Below are 22,532 nucleotides of genomic sequence, written 5' to 3' on the forward strand. Positions count from 1 at the left end.
TAAAACCACAACCCAATTGTAGGTTCTTGCTTGTTTTTAAGCTGTCATTTTTGCTTGTTTTCCTCTAAGGAAACAAAAGTGCTTATTTTTTCTTTCTGTGCTTTTTCTCCCTCCAGCCTAAACCTCCATGGGAGGCAGGCAAATTTTTAAATGCCATTCTTTCACAAACCCAGCTCACCTTCCTACTGGTCATTTTGCATCTTACTCTTTTGGTTAGAAAACTAGTTGGGATACTTTGTCATTTCTTAAATGTAAGAATTCTGACTTTGTACACTTACCAATATCTTTTTTACTTTTAGATGCACAAGTTGCCAGTGGCAGATTGAGAAGGGAGGAAAAAAAAATCCACTAAGCTGTTTCCTTTTTTTTAAAATTTAATTTTGAATTCAATTGGGGGTAGTCGTCTAGTGAATGCACTTTAGAATGTGTTAACCTTCCATGGGGAGCTGTAAATGATTATTTTTTCTCTCAGGTCCAGCTGGCACAGTCGGTCCTGTTTCTGAGGCAAATTTACAAGGTGAGGGTCCCCTCTGAGCCACTGCTCACAAGGAGGGAGGTGCAGCCGGAATGCTTCACCCGGCTTAGCTCACAAGCTGGCCATCAGCCACTTAGTGTACAGGGGAGGCCTCCCCCTCTGTCTTGGGATGAAGAAGTGGCTGTTTCACCAGCTTTGCCACAGTGATGAATTGAACTAAGAGCAGCTAGTTGCAGGCACTGTCCTGCCCTGGATCCCAAGGCCTGATACAAGAGAACTTCAAGGATTTCCTTCCTTCCTTCCAATATTGATTACCTGCTGTGTGCCTGGCACTGTGCTAGATGCTGGATGGACAAGCTGGATGAAGTACACAGTTCAGTAGAGCAAATCAACATTATACATCCCACAAGTCAACAGATATTTGCACATTGTGTGTGTGTGCTAAGTCACTTCAGTTGTGTCCAATTCTTTGCGACCCCACAGACTGTAGCCTGCCAGGCTCCTCTATCCACGGGATTCTCCAGGCAAGAATACTGGAGTGGGTTTCCATAAAGTGCTAAGAAGGAAAACATGGTGTCGGGTCTTCTTTAGTGGTCCAGTAGTTAAGAATCCACCCTGAACTGTAGGGGACATGAGTTCAGTCCCTGGACAGGGAACTAAGATCCAACATGCACCTGAGCCCGCGTACCACAACTAGAGAGTGTGTGCACAGCAACAAAAGATCCTGCCTGATGCAAGGAAGATCTTGTGTGCCACAACTAAGAGGCAACAACCAAATAAATAAATAAATATTTCTTGAAAAGAAAACACGGTGTGTTAAGTGAATCTGAAAGTAAGTTGCTTAGTCGAATCCGACTCCTTGCGACCCCCTGGACTATACAGTCCATGGAATTCTCCAGGCCAGAATACTGGGGTGGGTAGCCTCTCCCTTCTCCGGGAGATCTTCCCAACCCAGGGATCGAACCCAGGTCTCCCACATTGCAAGTGGATTCTTTACTAGCTGGGCTACAAGGGAAGTCCAAGAATACTGGAATGGGTAATCTGTCCCTTCTCCAGGGGATCTTCCTGACCCAGGTATCGAACCAGGGTTTTCTGCATTGCAGGCAGATTCTGAGGCAGGACCTTATTTAGCCTTGGGGCTAAGGAAAGGCCTCCAACTTGAACCCAGAGGCGTTACTCCAGGTTGAGAAACAGCTCCTGAGAAGGGCCTGAGACAGAAGCAATCTTGGATTTTCTAGGAAACTGAAAGGCAGCCAGTGTGCCCAAGAGCTAAGTAAGCAAAGAAGGTGAGAGGCACAGAGGAAGCCTGGAGAGTAGAGCAGGGCCTGTGACAGGCAATGTTAGGGATTTAGAATTTCAGCCTAAATGTTGTAGGAAACCACTGAAAGATTTTAAGCCAAGACGTGACATAATCTGATTCATGTTTTCAGAAGGATTTTTCATTCACAAACAGGAAGTCTACAAACGCTTAATTTTGTATAACAATTTGGTAACGAGATCAAGAAAGTATGCAGCTATGGAGACTATGAAATAGGAGGCAGCTGGGTGAATGAACGAAGCTAAACTTCTTTGAAAGTAATTATAAATTTATGCCATCTAAAATTAGGGTCAAAGGTCTGATCACCTCGGTTGTAGTGACTGCTCTGGTGAAGAAATCACTTCTTGGGAAAGCGAATTTGATTCCTAAAACCTCAAAACAAAACACAAGTAGCTGGAACCATCAGAGTGCAGAGCAGTCTGTCTGCAAAGCAGCTGTGAGCTTTTTCAGCTGTTTCTCAAGTTACACTGGGGGCAGAGGCCATGAGAGGAGGAGAGGAAACATGGGTGTTTGGACAAAATGGACCACGTTTATTTTCCTTTCTTTCCCTCTTTTGATTGAATGGTAGGAATGTGAGCAAGTGAACTCCATCTTCCCTCAGCATCATCTCAGATGAGGAGAGAGAGAGAGATCGGGGTGGGGTAGACAGGTGTTCTAGGAAGCACCAGATCGTGGAAGGACTGCTGATTTCTGTCTTGGCTTTCTTAGTAAATAATGAACGCACAAGCATAGTGGAAGAGTCCTAGCACTCAACAAGAAGTGGGCATTTTGTTGACCCTGCTTGTGTGTCTGAAAGAGATGCTCTTTGCTATTCACAAAAGAAAACTGGTTAAATTAGGGAATTGAGATTAATGTGCAGATTAAATTTATTGCTTATGAGTAATCCATGACTGAGCTTTTAAAAAAAATTTCATTGAAATACAGTTGATTTACAATGCTGTGTTAGTTTCAAGTGTATAGTAAAGAGATTCAGTTATACATATTAAATATAATATATATTTATATATTTCTTTTTTACATTCTCTTTCATTATAGGTGATTATAAGATATTGAATATAGTTCTCTGTGCTGTATAGTGGGACCTTGTTGGTTATGGTGTATATCTATTAATCCCAAATCCCTAATTTGTCCCCCTCCCCCACCCCTCTCCTTTGGTAAGCATAAATTTGTTTTCTATGTCTGTGATCTATTTCTATTTTGGAAATAAGTTCATTTGTATCATTGTGTTGGTTTTTTGTGTGTGTGTATTTTTTTTTTTTTAGATTCCACAGTAAGTGATATCCTATGTAATTTGTCTTTCTCATGAACCCATGACTAATCTTAACCCTTAACAAGTTCACCCCTCGTCTACTGGTCAGAGCAAAGCAGCACAATTTCCAAACCAGTAGATTTAGTTCTGAAAAAATTTATTTCTATAAAATGAGAAAGTTTCTTATTTCCATAGATTTAAGATAAAGCAAGCTAATGTAAGAATTCATTGATATTCTAGCATTTTATTATCTTTGAAAACACTTTTTTAGACCAGCATTTTCTCTCCTACCTTTTAGCAACTAAAATCATATGAATACCTCTCTTAAGGGGCAGGAATGAGAATGATTGTAAAAACCATTCCAGATTGCTGCTTACCTGGCCCTGGGGAAGCTGGTTAGAGAATCTACCTGAGGAAGTTCTTAAGTATTAAATCTCATTATAACTAGTAGCCTTTCTACACAACTCTTGTGTTGAGGAGGCGGGGGAAAATTTAAAGAGCACTAAAGAATTTTAATATTAAATAGTTCCTTAGAGATTATGTTGAGTATAATCCTGAATTACTATGCTCTGTCCTGTGTTCAGTGATGAAGCAGGAAAATATGTCAGCTGGTGAGCAGGTAGTTTTCAGAAGAGATATATACTCATAAATTATTATGTTTTCCTTCTTTTTATTATTTTTACTTTATTGTATAAAATATATTTTTTGAAAATAGTAGCTCTAACTTTCAAAGTAAACTAAAATTTCATAATAAACTCATGATCTAGTGTGTTTAGCTTTTGTTTTTGTTTTTTTTTTTTATTTTACTTTACAATTCTGTATTGGTTTTGCCATACATTTGACATGAATCCACCACGGGTGTTACTTTTTCCCACAGTCAATGTAAGAAGAAAAGTTAAAAATCATTACCTTTCATAACATTTATATTAGGAAAGATCTTAAATTGAAAGCAAACAGTTTTTGTGGAACTACCCAGTGCTAATATATAATGTGATATTAGTTTGGTTTTGTTTTGTTGCTGCTGTTGATACTGATTTGAAAGCCTCATCATAAAAAATAAACTTAATTTTAGAAGACAACAGCCTGATGGCCTGAAGGAAAGAGAGAGGGTTCAAGGAGATGATAGTTTGTAAATAAACCCATCTTATAGATTAGGACACGACTGAGCAACTTCACTTTCACTTTTCACTTTCATGCACTGGAGAAGGAAATGGCAACCCACTCCAGTGTTCTTGCCTGGAGAATCCCAGGGATGGGGGAGCCTGGTGGGCTGCCGTCTATGGGGTCGCACAGGGTCGGATACGACTGAAGTGACTTAGCAGCAGCATAGATTAGGAAATAGAGGCTCTTATATATAAAGTTGCCCAAGAGAATACACCTAATCAGAGGCACAGTCAAGCCCAGAATCCCGGCCTGTGACTCCTGGTTCAACGCTCCATCCATTCTGGAAACCATCAAAGATGGCCTAGGTTGTAACTTTGGATGTATTAACATTAGTGTGACATTTACATTCTTTTATTAGTGAAGACTTATGTATTTATGTTTATAATCAGTATTAAAAATATCACTGAAATTTCAGTAAGACAATGGAGCATAATTGCAACATTATTTTGGTTTTCTAATCCTATTCAGTTTGAACTGATTGCAAAACACACTTGTCCACTAGAGGTCACCTTTCTTCAAGATGAGGGTCCGTTCCCTTCCCTATACTCTGAGTCTGGTTTTAAATCAACCACCACCAGAGAAAAATGAACAGCCCTTTTTGTGGTCAGGGACCTCCTGTTGCTTTAGCTAAATACACTTATATTGCTAGCTCTATTAGGGGCTGAAGGGAGGTGTGCTCCCTTCTTCCCCGACACACACGCATACGAACCACACACACACACACTCTGTGTGAGTTCTGGCTTGGCCCCTCTTGATGAACCGGCTTATTTTTCTCTGGAAAGTCTTGTGTTAACCCTGGCAGGTTTATACTACTTTTCACTTTTTCTGCCACTACTCTCTCTGACTTCAAAGTCAGAGACTAAATGGAGACTAAAAGAAATGGTCCATAAATGTTGGCACAATTTGGGATGAAACCATATAGACTTTACCCAGATTTATCTAGGAGTCTGTTACTATCTTTCTTCAATAACTGACTCCTATGCAGTGTGTGAATTTCAGGCAGCGTTGGCCAAGAGTACTATGGGGAGAAGACTAGGACTGGGTCCAATAAACAAGTGCTTTGGCAGATTGTATTGAAATATAAACCATCTCATTATTCTAGAGGGAGAGGGAGGCAGCAGCTATAGCACCACCTGATGCTTCAGGTTTCAGATTGTCTGCAGAAACCCCAGGGCTGCAGGAGGGATTTTTAGAGGTTCATTTGCTCCTATTCTGTGAACTGCTGAACACCTCAGCCCCTAAAAAATCAAAGTGGAAATGAAAGAGTTCTGAGATGTGAATGTAATTCAGAACAGAGAACAAAAGACATTGTGAGGCTCTGGGCAATGGGAGAAGAGTTTTCCTGTAAAGCCATGGTAAGAAGTATATAACAACATTTCAGCCCAAGTTGTAGGGTCTCATTCCCTCATATCTATGCAAAGAACTCTCCACCCACTTTTTCTGATGTCAGCATATTAATTTATCGTGCCAGGGTAAGTAGTCTTTTACAGTCCTCAAAATTGAACTTGTAAATGTGTCATTTACCACAAAGGTGGTGGCTCCGTACTGGTCTTGCTGAAAATTCATGTCCAGGTAGGAAAAATGAGCTGGGCTGTCTGAGAGGCCCAGCTGAGTTCAGAGTCAGGTTAGGTCTACGCATCTTTTTGGCACATTCCCACATCAAGCCTTATAGGTAGGTGGTGCAAATCACAAGTGAATGCCCAGTGTATCACACGAAGCGGTCTGTTTCCAGGTTGATGACCTAGTGTCAATCTGAGTACTCTGTCTTATCTTGTTTATGAAAAGAAATGTGAGCAGTTGTTGTATGTTGTTAGTAAATCAGTTTTGAAATAAATGTTTTATGATGTTGCTTTCAAACTCCTGGACATGTTTAATGAAGACTATCTGGGGATTGCAGCATAAGCTATTATGAAGGACTGTCACCATTTCCAACCACTTATCTGTGTGAAACAGGATTCTCTTGGTGTGCCACAAACAAAATAAAGAGAGCATGCAGTTGGAATAAGACTGTCACTGACTTGTAAAGTCTATTCTCAAATTTTTGTACATAAAAAAATAGTCTCATGTTCCCAGTTAAGGATTTAATAAGTAAATAGTATCAATTTGAATGAAAAATAATTTTATTCTGATTGAAAACACTTTGGTTTGTTTTATATGTGAGTTTTCCTTTAAAAAGCAAGCTTGAATACTTAAAAAGTGACAGCAATTGATTCACGCTAACAATTTACGCAGGCAACTATTTTTTTAATATTTGAAATAATAAACACAGGTGGAACCATTGTCAGAACAGTAAAAACTTTTGAGTAAATTAATTGATGTACATTTGGAAGACTCTCGGGTAATTTTCTTATAAGGATAAAAATTACAGCCTATTTTTACCCTTCTCTCTCTCCCACCTTTGGGGCTCAGAGGACGTGGGAAGAAGTTGTGGACAATACAAATACCAAGCATCCTTTTCTCTGGGAAATGACCTTGGTGCAATAGTAGCCTCCAAGTCCACTACCAGGCCCTCCTCCAAGAAGTCTCAGACCAAATTAAGATGCTCAGATCACAGCTTATTCAATCAATTTAAAATGCATATCAAGATGCAAGGGAAAGAGATGGGACGAGCTGGCATACTTAGTGTGATTAGGCCTTCTCCCTTTCTGGCACAGAGCTCCTAAAACCCCTGGAATTTCCTAAGTGATGAGAGTGATAAAGGCATCTCCTGCTATCTGTGTTAGTGAGGTGATTTTGGAACATAGGTCAGGATGGGAACCAGTTGCGGGGAGGGTCAACCACAGAATTAGAGGGTGGGAACTTTCAGTCCCACCTCCTGACCTGAGAGAGGCGCTTGAGGTTGAATCAATCACCACTGACCTGTGATTTAATCAGCTGCACCTATGAAATTAAGCCTTCATGAAAATCCAAAAAGGACGTGGTTTGGAGAGCTTCCAGGCTGATGGACACTTGGGAGTTTAGGGAGAGTGGAGTGCTGGTGGAGAGGGCGTGGAAGCTGAGCCTTTCCCCACGCCTTCCCTGTGCCATCTTTCCCATCCGATGGCGCCTATGCGTGAGTGCTCAGCCACTGAGTCACATCCGAGTCGTTGTGACCCCATGACTGTAGCCTGCCAGGCTCCTCTGTTCTCCAGGCAAAGATACTAGAGTGGGTTGCCATGCCCTCCTCCAGGGAATCTTCCCAACCCAGGAATCAAACCCATGTCTCTTACGTCTCCTGCATTGGGAGGTGAGTTCTTTACCACTAGCACCACCTGCTCCTGAGTTATATCTTTTTATAATAAACCAGTAATCTAGTAAACAAAATGTTTCTCAGGATTCTGTGAGCTGCTCTAGCAAATTAATTGAGCCCAAGGAGGGGTTTGCTTGAACCTCCCATCTCTAGGCTGTTGGTCAGAAGTGCAAGTAATAACCTGGACTTGCAATTGGCATTTGAAATGGGGAGAGGGGACAGTCATGTGGATCGAGCCTTTAACCTGTGGTCTCTGATGCTGTCTCCAGGTAGAGAGTGTCAGAACTGAGTTGACTTGTAGGATACTCAGTTGGTATTCAAGAATGACATGGTATGGGGAAACCCCCTCCCCTGCACCATCTGGAAGTGGTCCCAGAATCCTACTGAGGATATGGTACAGGAATGTGAAGGACTGCACTGCCTGAGTCTAGGATTAGGTGATATTTGTGTATCCAGCCTTTCTGCCACAACCACCTTCCCTGTTGATGATACAGTCACAAGCCAGGGTTGAGGTTTCAGAGAGGAGGCCCAGTTAGACAGAAAGTGTCTGCCAACGACACACAGCCTGCTTGATCAGAGACACGGGGCAAGTCCCTCTGGCTCCCTCTGCAACTTGCTCCCTCACCTGATGAGCAGTTGTGGAATTGTATTTCTTGGGCAGAGGACAAATAGGGACAGAATGTGTGTCACCAGTGGGCAGTGTAAAATCTAATGAATATTGAGGGCCTGGGGGTTGTTTAGCATGTCATGAATATTAGGTGCTTCTCTAGTCTTTCCATCCCTTTCTGTGTTCAGCTTGAATTACTAAGGCATCCAGGTTACTAACTTACTCTTTAATACATCACATATCATGAATTCTGTCTCATTGTCTAAATCCTGCACATTTCATCTATGTCTGACAAGCCTTTATATACTTCATTGTCTGTACTTAACACATTTTATAGGTTTCATCTATCCCATTTGTTTTTCTTATTCTTATATAGCATTAGTCAGCATTTCTCGAATATTCTCAAGTAATACAGCAACACCTTCTATAAGATATCTTGGAAGAGCTTTTCCCACACTGATCCTCCTTCTCTGATTCCATTCTAGCCAGCCTCCCCATCCTTGAGGTCTTTCCGTCAAGGACCCAATCAAGATGCCAGTCTGTGCTCTTTCATCTTTCCTCATCTCCACTACAGGCTTCTCTTTACTCAACATTTCTTTGTAATTTCATTCCCCATATCTTCAGTTTCAAGGCTAAATGAAGCCCTGTTATGTGCTCCTGATCTAACTCATCCAGGAGCTGGTCTTTCCAGTCATTTCCTACCTATCATAATCAGTTTCTCCCTTCTTCCTGGCTCCTTCCCTGATGCCCATATAGATATTTGGATCTCCTGTATCTTACAGATCAAGCACAACAACCACCTCTCTGATTCCATTATATCCTCAAACTATCAACTTGGTGCTCTAACTTATCCACAACCTTCTTTACAAACTGCTCTCTACTCAGTCCTTCAACTTCTTAATGGCTTGTAACTTGGTTTCTACCCCTGACACACTAGTATTGAAATTATTCTCGAGCAAAACTGATGACCTCCCAGTTATCAAATCTAACAACTTATGGTTGTGCTTCCCTGCAGTATTTGAAGTCGTGGAGCTCTCTCCCTTTGATCCCCCACAGTGATGGTTTTTCTCTTCTTCTCACCTTATCACCCCACCCCCCTTCCTTCCTCTTGCCCTCTAAATGCTGGCTTTCACCCTAGAGGACTGTGTTCATTGTCTATTGCTGCTGTAAAAGATCACCCCAAACTTAGTGACTTAAGTCAACATGCATTTGTTGTTGTTCAGTTGATAAGCTGTGTCCAACTCTTCTCTACCTCATGGACTGCAGCATGCCAGGCTTCCCTGTCCTTCACTATCTCCTGGAGTTGGCTCAAACTCATGCCAGTGTTCTTGCCTGGAGAATCCCAGGGACGGGGAAGCCTGGTGGGCTGCCGTCTATGGGGTCACACAGAGTCGGACACGACTGAAGTGACTTAGCAGCAGCAGCAGCATGTCAATCAAGTCAGTGATGCCATCCAACCATCTCATCCTCCATCGTCCCCTTCTCCTCCCATCCCACCTTCAATCTTTCCCAGCATCAGGATCTTTGCCAATGAGTCAGTTCTTTGCATCAGGTGGCCAAAGTACTGGAGTTTCAGCTTCAGCTTCAGTCCTTCCAATGAATATTCAGGATTGATTTCCTTTAGGATTGACTGGTTGGATCTCCTAAAGTAATTAACCTCCAATGAAAATAAATAAATTTATATATTTTTTAAAAAAGAGTCTTCTCCAGCACCACAATTCAAAAGCTTCATTTCTTCAGCACTCAGACTTCTTTACGGTCCAGCACTCACATCCATATATGACTACTAGAAAGACCACAGCTTTAACTATAGAGACCTTTGTTGGCAAAGTGATGTCTCTGCCTTTTAATACTCTGTCTAGGTTTGTCATACATTAATTTATTGTAATAGATAAACATACATTTATGATCTTACAATTCTGGAGGTTGGAAGTCCCTACGAAATCTCACTGGTGTCGGCAGGGCTCTCACCTCCTGGAGGCTCTAGGGGGAAATCACTTTCTTGCCTTTTCCATCTTCCAAAGGACTCCAGCCTTCTTGGACTGGGATCCTTCCTCTGTCTTCACAGCCAACAACATTGGGCAGAGTCTTCCTCATGCTGCCATCTCTCTGGTTCTTCATCTGTTGCCCCCTCTTTTTGCCTTATAAGGACCCTCATGATAGCACTTGGCCCCGGCTGACCCACAGTAATCTCCTTATCTCAAGGTCAGCTGATTAACAAGTCTAATCCCCACCCCCCACCCCAGCTCTGTGGGGATTGATGTGCCCAACATAGCAATGTCTCTGTTTCTTGTTAGTACTTTCTCTTCAATCTCTCCCTTCATCTAATCCATTTCTGCAACCACACTGTCCCTGCAGAAGACCCCCCACGTTCTGTTGGCCTGACTTCTCTTTTGAACCCCCATTACCTCCTGCACCTTCAACTCAAAACTTTATGGTGGAAAATAAAAGACCACTACTGCAACCCAACCCCTCAGAATCATTTCCTCCTCCTAACTTCTCTGTTTGGTTTCACAGAACCAAGTTTACTCCAGCAGTGGTCTCAGAACCTCAGAACTGTTCACTCTTCCAGGTTGGATCACTGGCTAGGTTCCATCAATGTGTTTTTCACAGTCTCATGAAATGCATCCCTCTGTCTTCAACTTTCCATTCCCACCATCACCTCCATCCTTCCAGCCTCTTTTTATTCCTTGGACTGTTGTTGTTGCTTTTAATTCAGACGGGGGTGGGGGGGGGTGGCGAGGGGTGGAAATCTTCCTTTCTAGGGCCTCTTAGAGCTGTTTTACATGTTATTCTAATTTTAGCATGTCATCAACCCAATAAACCAGGAATTAACATCTTTGGTTTATAGATGAGGAAACTGAGGCTAAGAGCAATGAAGTAACTTTCTGAAAGTCATAATCATTCATTTGTTCAATTAAAAATATTAAGAGCCTATTATAGGCCAAGTATTATTTCAAATGTTGGGGATAATAGTACTGAATTAATTAACCATGATCTAAGTTCTAAGGAAAGTTACATTAATCTAGGAATAGAAAAAATAGACTCAAGAAGTAGAAAACCAAATGAACAAGATTATTAGTCTCCCAGCTAACCTAGCTAAGTGTTTTCTTGCTTTTCTGAATTCCTAGTGAGCAAACAACAAAATCTCCTTGGTAGCACTTTACTCATTCAACACTATATATAGTCATTTGTATACTGCCTTATTTCCCTCACCAGACTCCCTGGGGGCAGAAACACTGCCTCACATGGCACATAACAGGATTTTGTTTCAGCTACAAGGTTGTAAGAGTCAAAGAAAATGTTCAGGAAAGTACTCTGTAAACTGTAAAGCCATTTTCTGAGGCTTATTGTCATTAGTGATGCCAGCTGTGATCTTCTTTGGGCAAGTCATCCAAGGACCCAGTTCCCCTTGATGGACTTGGTCAATTTTCCTTACAATTCCTTTTCTTCCCTTACCTGGTGAAAAGCACAACGTAACACTATATGCTGGGTTGGCTAAAAAGTTCATTCAGGTTTTCTGTGTCATCTTATGGAAAAACCTTAATTTTTTTGGGGGGGGAGGCAATCCAATACAGTGTCTACCTGCTTTCCACAGGTTCCTAAGGAAAAGCTTAAAAGTTATTGCTTAAGACAATGACTTTTTTGTTCATCTTCCCCATCCTCCCAATACCTTCCTTTTTTCCATAATATTTCATTACAAAGCTTTTCAAATTGAAAAGTTTTTTAGGTGACTATTCATTTATGCACTATCCAGATTCTACAATTACTGTTTTACTAAACTTGCTTTGTCACAGCTTTCCAATTATCTTTCCATTCATCTCATTTATTTGATGCATTTCAAAGGAAGGTATCACTAAACTGCCCCCTAAATACTTCAGCTGCATATCATTAACCAGATCATTTTTATTCTTTTGAGGTACATTTGACATACAATGAAATGTACAAATCTTAAATGTTTTATTCAATGGGCTTTGACAACATATACTCCTCTGTAAGCCAAGCCCTTTCAAATCATTCAGCTTGTGCCAGAAAGTTCTCTTATACCTTTCCCAGGTCAGTCCCTGACCCCAGTAGTTCACTCTTGAAACTGTATGCTCAGACGATCTGCTGATGTGACTTTACCACTATATTTACTATCTGAAACACCTCGTCATTCTGTTCCCATTGCAAAAATTTATTTTAATCTTTTTTTCAGCTTTCTTGAGGTATAATTGACAAAATTTGTATATATTTAAGGTGTACAATGTGATGGTTTCCTATTAATGTACATTGTGACCTGATCACCACAATCAAGCTAATTAGCATTCATTACTTCATATAGTTAACTTTTTTTTTTTCATTCAATCCCTACCCACTCTCCATGGCAACCACCTGTTTATTCTCTGTAGCTATGAGTCTGTTTCTCTTTAGTTCTGTTTGTTCATTTGTTTTGTTTTTTAGATTCCACATATAAATAAAATCATACGAGATTTGTCTTTGTCTGACTTATTTCACTGAACATAATACCCTCTAGATCTATCCATGTTGTCACAAATGGCAAAACTGCCTTCTTTTTTATGGCTGAGTTATATATATATATATATATATACGCTGCAGCTTCTTTATCCGTTCATCTGTCGATGGACACAAATCTTGGCTATTGTAAATAACACTACAGTGAACATAAGCGTGCACATGTCTTTTCAAATTAGTGCTTTTATTTTCTTGGGGAAAATACCCAGAGGTGGAACTGCTGGATCATATGGGCTTCCCAGGTGGCTCAGATATTAAAGAATCCACCTGCAATGCAGGAGACCTAGATTCGATCCCTGGGTTGGGAAGATCCCCTGGAGGAGGGCATGGCAACCCACTCCAGTACTCTTGCCTGGAGAATCCCCATGGACAGAGGAGCCTGGCAGGCTACAGCCCATGAGGTTGCAAAGAGTTGGACATGGCTGAGCGAGCACAGCACAGCACATGGTAGTTCTATTTTTAATTCTTTTGAGAACTCCCCATACTCTTTTTCATACTGGCTGCTGCAGTTTACATTCCAGTAGTACACAAGGGTTCCCTTTTCTCCACATCCTCTCCAACACTTGTTATTTGTTGTCTTTTTGATGACAGCCATTCTGATGGATGTGAAGTGATATTTCATTATGGTTTGGATTTGTATACCCCTGATGATCAGTGATGCTGACCATCTTTCCTGTGTCTGCCAGTCATCTTCATTCTGTTGCTATTAATTGCCACAAATGAAAAAGTACTTTTCAGGATTTAAAGACATAATAGTTTGCTTGGTGGAAGAAACAGGAAAAGTGGCTTAATGAGGCAATAGTCTAATTTTTCTTCTTTTAAAACATACCTTGAATTCAGTTTTAGGTCAAACCACCCTGCTGCTTCTCTCTTACCTTACCATAGATTTTGATTTCAAGGACAGGCTGCATTAGTTCAGTCAAAAGGGGTTTATTTCTTCAAGTCCTGTGGCCTTCATTTAGCATTTTTTACATGAACTCACTCACGAGAAAATCTGGAGGATTTTTTTTTCTTCTTACTGCCATTGCTGGAAGATTTATGTTCTTGAGCATGTCACCACTCTCTTAGGCCTCAGTGTCCCTATCTGGAAAATAACAGTTTATCTCTTAAGTCCCCATCTAAATCTGAAACCCACTACTTTCTATGGGAAGAAAAGTTGTGAAGACCTGAGAAGAAAACAAAAAGCATCTCTATGCTACATAAAGAAGTATATTAAACAGTTCATCAATATTTTTTAGTCCAAAAACAATAAATGTTACTGTATCTTGGTAAGTTATTCTAACTTATGTGTTCTTGGAATAGCTGATTTCTGTTTAGTTTTTTGTACTAGCAAATCATAATTTAAATTATAACACAAAGTCCTTTCCAATGAATGACTATAGAAGGAAGCTTGCTTGATATATTCCTTTTTTAAAAAAAAATCTTGTTTATACCTCTTGAGAGGGCTTTTTGACAGGATTTGGGAGACAATTGTCAGAAATCTGTTCTCCCCATCGCTTCCATAGTGACTCCTCTGAGTCACTTCCACTATTTATGGAACAGCAACTGTGAAGAGTGGGATCATGTTTAGGCTTTTTTTTTTTTAAACAACACATGATAAATGTCTTTAGAAGTTTATGTAATATATTCCGAAGCTTTCAGTTTTCAGAAGAGAACAGAGTCCAGAAAGCAACTTTTTAGGCCTTGTATAGCTTGAAAGCATGTTCCTGAGTCTTAGGGTCCTAGATCGTCAAAGTAGTAACCTGAGTAAAGTTTTAGCAGCCTTTGGAGTAAAGCTGTTCTGTCTTGGAAAGTTGCGACTGTGCCTCCTAAATCAGGCGTAAGATTTCCATTTCATCTTATTTGCTACCTTGCAAAGGAACTTTGGCTTACTTTTCCTTGCACATACTTCAGATTCCAGAGCCTTCATCTGCGCAGTTGTATAGCAAGGCACTCCACAAAGCAGCCTCTGTCTCTGTCCTATATGGATTGATTGCTCAAGAGGGAGGAATGAAATTTAGGATGGGGATATATTGCCTGTTGTTTGCTTTTGCTGAAGACTTTCTGTCCTGTTTTCTTTTTAAGAAGACTCATCATCTAGCTCAGCTGTCTGCTTCGTTCATCCAGCTCTCATTGGACCACCTGCCAACAGGCTAGCCTAAGAGGTCTTGTACATGTTAGTGGCCTAGCTATCTCCTAGATTCCAGGCCCTCGAGTTTGGCAGGGTGCTCGTCCAGAGTGCTTTTTCCTTGGAACCCAACGAGCCTATGCGGAAATGGCAGCCTGTGAGATCACCAGCTGGGTCTTTCCTGTCGCCTTTCCACTGTCTTAACCAGGAAGCTGAAGCCAGGCTTGTGAATGTGTCTCTGTAATTGAACTCAGCCAACTTCTCTCCTGTCAGAATCTCAAGTCATGAAAATTAAGAACATACAGAAAAATAGGTTTTTCTCTTTCCAAGCAACAGAAATGTTGTTAAGTTATAAAATTAAAAATATTTTGCCAAACATCCTTAACACAAACTCTCGGCACTCCCTAAGATTGAGTTTGATATGAAAACTTGTCAAATGTGTTGATCCCACTCATCAGGCGACAGCACTTGTTTTTCTTATTAATAGCATAATGAAGACTTTGCAGTTATTAAAAAGAGTATTGAAGAAGATAGATAGAGCAAAATAGCTTAGGAATGTTTTTAAACTTGGTGTAAATTCAGTCAAGATTTTACTGGGTTCCATTTGTTTGGGCATCATTTTGAGAACCATTTGTTTTTATTAAGAAAAAACAAAATGAGTTGCCTATGGCAACTGAGAAATATAGACAGGGAAATTTCATTGTGTTTATTTTTTAAATTTTCTTTCATTAAAGCTTTAAGAATTTATAGGCCTAGTTCTTCCTCCTTATAAACTAAAATCCTACAGCGGCCCTGAAGAAGTCCAAAACTGGCTCCTCTTTTTACAAGAGACATGTATGGTCCAACTTGTGTGCCCTTTGATTGCTATCTGGAAGTCCAGAATCGTTTCTATTATGGTCACTTACATGGAATGGTCTGTTTCTAGGATCAGATTGCTGTATATATTGAGGGTGTCTATATATTCAAGTCATAGCACTTGGTTATATATATATATATATATGGCCTTACTTAAAAAAAAACTTGCCCTTTAGTTTCATTTTCATGAAATGAATTATACTGACTTTAATACTTTAATAAGCCCTCTCCCTAAAAAGTTATGGGAATAATTATTTCATCTTCTTCTGTTTGACTTAAAAAGCAGGTAAGAACCAAAAATGAGCAGAAAATCAAAAGAATTCCAAAATAATATTTTTAAAAAGAATGAAGGCCCGCATTTTAGCTATAAAGTTGACAAACACTTCAAACACTCAACACAGAGAACACCTCTTCGGTGTCAAAATTCAGAATGGATTGTTTTCCCTTTCGCCTGTTCAAAGTTCTGAAATGATCCTTAAGGGCTCTCGTTTCATAAGCACCAGGCAAGCAACATCAGTGGGCAGGAAGGATGATGCCGGAGGTTAGAAATATTCAACTGCAACATTGATTTGTGTCTGCCTCTCTCCCTCTCCCTCGCTGGCCTTTTTCCCTTTAATGAGGACTAGAATGTTTCCACATCAGTTAACTGCCTTCATAAAGCACCAGAAGGTCACACCAGCCCCAGACTGATCCTTTTCTTTGTGCCGATAATATAATTGGCTGATTGTGCCAGTGATGAGCGCGCCCCCTCCCCCAGCCCGGTCCTAGCTCCATGTTTGTAAGCCTTACTGCTGGTTTCCGAGGAGAGCAGCCCGGCTCGCTGCGCGCTTCCCAGCGCAGGCAGTGCCACTGCGCAGGTTGATCAGCGAAACAGCATCCATTTTAATCTGCGGGGAGCCCCTGCCTTCCCAGGGCGTTCTCTCCGCCAGTGGATGCTCCGCGCTTTCCCTCCGCAGCCTCGCTGAGCAGTCCTGCTTTGGGGTCTGCTCCCTAGGATGCACTGAGATGGTACATCAGGAGAACTGTTCGTATCAGGTAAGATTTAAAGCCTGATCGTGAGGCCGGCATCCTTTGGGAGAGGAGGCCTTCCTCGTCCAGAGCAGCAGGTTGCCTCTTTCCGGGTTTTCACGGGATTTTGCCATCCTACACTCCTGGCCTCCATCACATACAGTATCTGAATTGTAATTAGATTTTCTGGGGAGTAATGGGGCAGAAAACTCTGCTTCTTGGCCTTTAAAGCGTATGTGAAATCCGCTGAGGTGATCTCTGTTTGGCACATTCTGTATGTCTCTGCAAAATAAGAGAAATCGCATTAAACTTTGAATTTAGGGGGCTTTGGAGAAGAAAAATCTGGGTGGAATTTCACATAGATAAAAGGGAAAAATATTTTTGCTCATTGCATAGGAGGCAGGTTGCTTCACATCCAGTTTTTAGGATTGTCTTGAAGGAAATTATGTAAATCGGAAGTAATAATTGATGATCTGAGAAATTTTCAAACACCAGCTGGTATGCACTTGACATTTAAAGTTGCACTTGTCTCTCCAAACTTATTTTTATAGTATGTTGTCTTAAATGACTAGTAACTAAGAATTAAGGTGCCAACATGCGTAAAAAACTCCAACTAGGAAATTTTTAGTAACATGCACTCATCTCTGTCCTTAATTTTCTGTCTGGAGTTTTAAAGTAAACACTTAGAGGATCTCAAAAGACCAGTTCTAGAGTGTGACTCGAACTGTGGAAGCAACACTGAAAATATCCTCCCTGTAAACAGACAACGAGAAGGTTCTCAGAGAAATTTCTCTGCAGCAGTAAGCACGGCTAGTCCAAGTCCTGAGTAGTCAATATCAGGTTCTTACTCAACTGACCGGGTTTAGAAGCTCCAAGGGACCATTTCTCTAATTTAACAATGCCTCTTCCTTGTGTGAGGTAAGATACCTGAGACCAGCAGGTGTTTCTCAGAAGGTCGGATTTCACAGTAGTGAATGTATGCAGGCAGAATAGTACATCTCACAAGACTCAAAGCGGTGGTTTCTAAGCTAAGTAATGTATGCCTAGATAATATGTTTATGTACTTTTTTCTCTGGTTAATAATTGGAATTTTGTAATTGTGGGCTTGTCTTGTAGTATTTTCATTTTATAGTCCATTTAGGTCCATAGATCCTAGATAACAAGATTTATGCTTCATAGGAGTTCTTACCATGCATGAGAAAAGGGTCATGATGCTGAGGAAACAACAAAACTTACACAGAATACAGTGGGGGAGTGGAGTGTTGACTTTTATGGAGAGACTAACCTACTTATGGTGGGGCTCCAGGTGATTAACTTACTATAATAATTAAAATCATTTTTCTGCTCGCTTTTTAGAGAAATTATGTAATGTCATTTTTTGAAGGCAAGATGCTACAAGATTATTCCCTATATCTTTTCATTTGGTTGAACATGGAGTCAGTGGTTTTACAAGTCACAGACTGGTCAGATATCAGCAGTGCCATCAGGAGGGGAGGGGTTTTTTAGCCTTCTGCTTCCAGAGGAAAACAAATTGATTTTCTTTTATATGAACTACAACATATAACACTGATTGTGTGCTCAATAGTTTTTGAAGTATTTATTGCTTATTTTTAGAATAAAATTATGTCCATTAGGCAGGTGATCATAGGCAATAGATTCTACATCTCTGTGGGGTTTTATAGAACTTTATGTGTCTGTCCTTTTGAAATGCTCTCCCTCTGTTCATAACTCAGCAAATAAAGAAACACTAGCCTTGAAGCCATGTCTCACTCCTACTTGGAAACCTTAGTTTCAGAACCCACCTGACACCACAGATTCTGAAAGTGCAGTTCCTCTTAAGTTCTGATAATATCAACAATGATGGTTTTTAGAAATGTCCCCTTTTCTGATGAAGGCTTGCTTATTTATTTATCTATTCTTAAGGATGATAATAGAGCGGTTAAAACAAAAGTCCCTAGATTAGCATCTTAGTGAGTAGAAAGAATTTATTTGTAGGACTGATTCCTTTCGTCCATAATGTATACCACAGTTTCTTTTTTTTTTAATCTGATTTTATTTGTTTTTTTAAATTGAAGGATAATTGCTTTACAGAATTTTGTTGTTTTCTGCAAATATCAACATGAATCAGCCATAGGTATCATATGTCCCCTCCCTTTTCTTTTTTTTTTTTTGGCATATTGTCATTTCCTGACCAGGGATGGAACCCACACCCTCTTCGGTGGAAGCACAGAGGCGGGGCTTCGGAGGCCATTCCCCTCCGACTTAGTTGGATAATTTGGTGCGCATGTCTGGGTGTGTGTTGCTGTTAACTTTGTCGTCATCGTCATCATCTTCTGAGCAATAGCAGTCTCGAGACTACTCCCACCCTTGCCCCTGTTATGTGGTCTGTGTTCAACGCAGAATCCAAATGCTCTCTCAAGACCTAAATCAGAGCCTGCCATCCATCTCTTAATTCTCCTCCTCAGCGTAAAAGCCCGCATCCCACCAGGGGCCCCCGGGGTCTTACATCCCCTCACCCCTGATTCCTCTCCCCTGCCACCCCCTGCACCCCTTCACCCCCTCTTTTCATGCTTCCTGGATGTGCTGTCCCTCCTGCCTGGTATGTGCTCCCCTCCGCCAGGGAGTCCAGGTGGTTGCAGGTTTAGCAAGCAATCTGCCCTGTTGGGGGCATGTTTATACTAAAAAATTGTTCACTTCTGCCTGAAATTCAGATTCACCTAGGCATCAGGTATTGGTCCTGGTGGTCACCCCCACCGCTTACTCACTTGTCACCTTCTTGTGAAGGCCTCCTCTGGACTTTCTGTGTCAACTTCCAATTCCCCAACTCTATCCCAGTCTTTCTAGTACACTTGATTTTATATTTGGCGTTCATCCCCATCCATCAGACTACGTGTGCTGGGCTGTGTTCAGTCGCTCAGTCATGTCTGACTCTTTGCGATCCTATGGACTATAACCCGCCAGGCTCCTCTGTCCATGAGATTCTCCAGGTGAGAATACAGAAATGGGTTCCCATTTCCTCCTCCAGGGGATTTTTCCAACCCAGGGATTGAATCCACATCTCCTGCATTGGCAGATGGATTCTTTACCACCGTACCACCTGGGAAGCCCATCAGACTACATTTTTGTCTATTTTCTGTCTTCCTTACTCCACAGAAGCTCCGGGAGGACAAGGATTTTTAGGTTTGTGTCCATCTGCTCTCTCAGTGCTAAGAACAAGCTCTCAAATAATATGGATGGATGTGACTATTGTATGTAAAATTGAGTAAGAAAAAAGGCACTGTCAACACTCTATAGCTTCGTGCTTTCTTACACTTTGATGGCCACTGGGATGATTTTCAGTCCTGTTCCTATTCTGACTCCCTGCCATCAACATGCCCTGATTTCAGTGTCTTAGCATCAGATTATCCCTTTATTTTTTGTTACTTTTCTCATCTGTGAAATGGTATTTTTTCTTGTTAACATCCTGGCATGAGAGTTGGCAGGTCCCTGCCAGAGGCTACCTTTCTGCATCAACAAGTCAGTTACCATGAATCAAGAGCCACTTTCTCACAAAGTTTACAGAAAGGGCTCAGTGACGATTATAAAGCAGCCCCAGGAAACCATGCACTGCTTCACTTCCCAGGTATTTATTGCTAATATAGAGAGTATAACTGATCCTCAGGTATTACTCTTCCAAATAGATGATTGTTTTGAAAAAGAGTTTCACTGCTTCCTAGAGCTTGAACCCCCTGTTGGAGGTGGATGGATGTGCCATGCTATGAACAACTTCATCTGGGGGGCGGGGGGGGATGTTCAGAGAGAAATTCTCAGGCAGAATTTTTCATGGTTGTTTTATTTTTAAAGTTTCTCAGGTTGTCGTCATCTTTGTGTACTTTTCTCCCTCGCAGGATTTACATTAGCACAGAAGTTACTGAGGCATGTCTTGTCATTTTCAGTTGTAGCCGTGTTAAAAGATAGAGCTATCGACCTCCATTTTCCAATCTTGGGAAAAAGCCAATCTCTTCAGGAAAGATCCTTGCCCACAGCTTCGGGCCTGGCAGCCTTTAAGAGACCAGGTTCCTCTACACGATCTCTGATAGAAGGTGTCAAAATACTGTTAACTTGAAAGCACAAGCTTAGGTCAAAGTGTCCATTTTGCTTAAAAACTCCCAAAGATTTTCTCCTCTTTCCCTGCAGTCAGTTTGGGGGATTAATCTGTATATAAAACCAGTGACACACTTTTATCCCTTTCTTTCCGTTGCTTAAATTCCTTAATGACCACTCCAGATATAAACCACACCCTCATGTTCTCAGCTCCAGTAGAAAGGAAAGGGAGAAAATGTAAAATGGTATGTGAATGACTCTCATCTTTTTTCTTCCCTTGGGAGCATAAAGAGACTCTTCTTCAAATGCACACCTGATCTTGAAGAAGCAGAGTGGAAATTTTCATACTTCCCCATTTTCTTTAGGATAAACTTTTGCATGGCATTTAAGGCCTAATTATGAGGACTTCCTTGGTGGTCCAGTGGCTAAGACTCCATGTTCCCAATGCAGGGGGCCTGGGTTTGATCCCTGGGGACTAGATCCCACATTGCCAAAACTAAGAATTCACATGCCAAAACTAAAGATCTTTCGTGCCACAGTGAAAATTGAAGATCCATTGTGTCATAACTAAGACCCAGCACAGCCAAGTAAAGAAATACTAAAAATACATTTATTTATTTATTTTTTTTTAAAAGGCCATGATCTGAACCCTGGACAGAAACACGCCTCCCTCCCCACCTTGTCCTCCTGCTCAACACAGCTGTCAGTCCTTTTCCTTTGCTGTGCTGCCTCAGCCTGGAATCCCTGCCACCCGTGTACCTGCGTCTGCCTGTTGCAAGCGGATGCACTCTGAGGTTCATGTCACTTCCATCAGGAAACTTTCTCCTTCTCAGTGCTTTTTGTTTTTACCTCTATAAGAACCCGTTTACAGCTAGTGACATATAAGTCTGCCTCCCCGATTAGACAACAGGCTCCTTGAGGACAAACGCCTGATTTTCATTTCCTGCCCTATACACAGATTGTGTGTTCCATAAATGTGTTGGACTGATTGGATTTTCTGCAGTTGGTCCTGTTCTGAGTCCCCAGGATGAGGGGTTTGCTTCATAATACCAGAGAGGAGCTCAGATCTGTGCATTGCAATTGGGAGTGGGTGAAGGTGATCCCCCTGCATTGGGAGATCAGAGTCTTAGCCACTGGACCACCAGGGAAGTTCCTATAGTTAGACCTTGAATGCCAGGCAAAGGAGTTGGAAATTTCTCCTAAAGAAAATATGGGAAGTATGAAAATTTCTACTCCTTGTATGTGGCTTATGAGCCGCTTGCCCAGTTGCCATCCCATGTGCTGAGATGAGGGACATTGTGCAAGGAACAAAATGAAAGAGACACACATCCCACCCTTCCCAGAGACAATCATTAAGAACATACCACCACACCTACTTCTCCTTCACCAAGAGAGGTTCCCCAAGTTGAACCTCGTGGTCTGTCCCAAGCACTTCTTCAAAACACTAGTGGTCAGTGGAAGCTAGTAGTCATCCTCAAGACACCTTTCTTAATATACTAAATTTTGCAAAGTTTTCATAAATCTTACCATATAGAGGGTTCATTTTACTGCCTCCTGAAACACCAAATATTCCTTGGGCAAGATGTTCAGCCCAATTGAAGTATTGTACCCATCACCTAGAATGAAAGGTATCCTATATTGGTCTCAAATGATACAACTAAGGAGTATATCAATTTAAGTAGTACATCAAGATATCTTAAAAAGCTCTTGCTGGGAGAAAGTAGTAAACATACCTTCATGCCCAGATTCTAGTGTTTTGTTTTGTTTTGTTTTGTTTTGCCTCCACGCATGGCATGTGGGATCTTAGTTACTTGACCAAGGATGGAAACCTCGGCCCCTGCATTGGAAACGTAGAGTCTTTACCACGGGACTGCCAAGGAAATATCTCTAGTGAGTTATTTACTGGTTAACAAAAGAAAGGA

General features: G+C 41.2%; 1 protein-coding gene across 6 annotated transcripts in view; it reads left to right on the forward strand.

Annotated features, from left to right (window-relative positions):
* LOC120868847 (schwannomin-interacting protein 1) overlaps window positions 1-22,532 on the forward strand; it is a 182,910-nt gene that overhangs the window by 103,445 nt on the left and 56,933 nt on the right. The window contains exon 1 of one of the 6 annotated variants that reach the window (XM_040247799.1): window positions 16,069-16,554. The exons of the other annotated variants lie outside the window; for them this stretch is intronic. Coding sequence (XP_040103733.1) covers window positions 16,525-16,554 — 30 coding nt within the window. The 5' untranslated portion in view covers window positions 16,069-16,524. Of the gene's footprint in view, window positions 1-16,068; window positions 16,555-22,532 lie in introns of those variants that run through there. 6 annotated transcript variants of the gene reach the window in all.

Source organism: Oryx dammah, unplaced genomic scaffold (genome assembly GCF_014754425.2).
Source record: "Oryx dammah isolate SB20612 unplaced genomic scaffold, SCBI_Odam_1.1 HiC_scaffold_2, whole genome shotgun sequence".
Classification (NCBI taxonomy): Eukaryota; Metazoa; Chordata; class Mammalia; order Artiodactyla; family Bovidae; genus Oryx; species Oryx dammah.